The sequence below is a fragment of the Hevea brasiliensis genome, chromosome 4, assembly GCF_030052815.1.
Source record: "Hevea brasiliensis isolate MT/VB/25A 57/8 chromosome 4, ASM3005281v1, whole genome shotgun sequence".
Taxonomy (NCBI): domain Eukaryota; kingdom Viridiplantae; phylum Streptophyta; class Magnoliopsida; order Malpighiales; family Euphorbiaceae; genus Hevea; species Hevea brasiliensis.
The window spans coordinates 109,280,904-109,282,819 of NC_079496.1; the positions used below are offsets into that span (position 1 = coordinate 109,280,904).

At 34.8% G+C, this 1,916-nt stretch overlaps 1 protein-coding gene across 1 annotated transcript; it reads left to right on the plus strand.

Annotated features, from left to right (window-relative positions):
- Positions 1-200: 200 nt before the first annotated feature.
- Positions 201-1,252, plus strand: LOC110636524 (transcription factor MYB23-like). The gene is made up of 3 exons (XM_021786264.2): positions 201-360; positions 441-570; positions 656-1,252. Exons 1-3 carry the CDS (start codon positions 231-233, stop codon positions 1,131-1,133), a joined length of 738 nt encoding a protein of 245 aa, XP_021641956.2. The 5' UTR covers positions 201-230; the 3' UTR covers positions 1,134-1,252.
- The last annotated feature ends 664 nt before the right edge of the window (positions 1,253-1,916 follow it).

The following is a 1,916-nucleotide window of genomic DNA, read 5'->3' on the forward strand; positions in this document are numbered from 1 at the left end:
GAAACCAACTTAGAGCTATTTACGTTAAAATTAGACAAAATTATAACGTGTAGGCAGGAGCAGGGCCAATATAATAATGGAGTTACATGACTATTAGCCATAAGTTAGGAGGTCAAACTGGACTTTTGGCCCTTCCATAAAAAATACTCTCTATAAATAATCCCTTTCTCAAACAACTTGATGCAATTACACGCAACCTTCATCTGAGAAAGGAGACGGAGATTTCTAAAATGGGTAGAAATCCTTGTCCAGAGGGGAGACTAAACAGAGGTGCTTGGACTTCTGATGAGGACCAGCTTCTTAGAGAATACGTTAGAAACCACGGTGAAGGGAAGTGGGGCAAGGTTGCAAAGGAAACAGGTAACTTCAACTTTTCGCAGCAGTTTTAAATTTACTTTAGTGTACAAATGTGTTGACAAATTCTATATATACTTATATAGGACTCAAGAGATGTGGGAAGAGTTGTAGGCTTCGCTGGTTGAATTATCTTAGACCAGGTATTAAGAGAGGGAACATTACAGAGGATGAAGAAGATCTAATTATCAGGCTCCATAAGCTCCTAGGAAACAGGTTATTTTCCTTCTCCACTCTGCAAAGCTTATATTTATTTGAGATGTATGCAACTTGGTTGTTAAATTTGCTTTTCTTTATGTAGATGGTCTTTAATAGCTGGAAGACTTCCAGGGCGAACAGACAATGAAATTAAGAATTACTGGAATTCAACCTTGAGAAAGAAGATTGAAGATAAGTCAAAGCCTAGCAAGAATGAAGACAAGAAAACCATCAAGGGAACTTGTTCAACGATGGTGATGAAGTTGGGATCTTGTACCGATACTCCACCACAACAGAATAATGTCACCAACATTACTGGTCTTGTAATAGAGCCCTCCGTGTCTAAGGAAAGAAACAACCTGCTGATGAAAAATATGATTGAGGAATCGGACTCCGATGAATGTCTTTTGCCAATTGCAAGTGCTTGTGACTGGGACTTGATGCTAGATCTTAATGGAGAGCAGATTAGCTTATCTGATTTTCTACACACAGATTTCTCCAATATCATACATGTTGATGGGTCTTCTCCTTCTTCTTCAGCCGAAGCTGCTTTCTTGTCTGAGGTTGTCCTCAGGAATTGAACAGGCGAGGAAAGCATTCTTTAACCTTTGGCTGATTGAAATATCATGCAACTAAAGTTCCACTTGTTATAGACTTGTAGTTGTAGCTCTCTTTTTTTTATTAACATTTTCCCAATGTATTAACCATGTTGATTTCAATGTATGATTTGATACCTAACGGTAAACATTAAATCCTGTTCCCATGTTTCCTCTACCTATCAACTAAATTAATTAGTGAAACAGATTTCTCAAAGCAATCCAAATCAAAAGATGAAGTTGAAATTAAAATAGATTTGATAAAATTGATATACATAAAATGATTTTGTCATAACAATTAATTATGATAGGACTTATGTGAAATTTACTATAATTAACAGTTATTATGAAAATATATGTAAATCAATTGCACGGTATAATCTTTCACTAATTGGATTTGCAATCACGATTTTCAATATCCACAGATGAAACTATAAATTGCTATTCTGTGATTTCTTGAAGTTGAATTGAATTTGTTTTATTTTAATTAATGTGGTTCCTTTGGATTTTATTGGACGTCATCAGTTTGAGACGTTCCACAAATCCCTTTTCAAGAAATGTCATGTGATATTGGGATATGCAAAGTCTAAGCTTGTCATTAGTTTATTGATCCTGGAATAAAATACAGTTTTGTTCCGGCCTATGTAGAAGGTGGAATTAGATTCCTATTGCTTCAGCCTTTTCTTGATATTCTGAACTTGTTTTATTTAGAATTTAACGACATGGGAAAAGCTTATCTAAATTTAGTTTATTATAATTTAAAATATA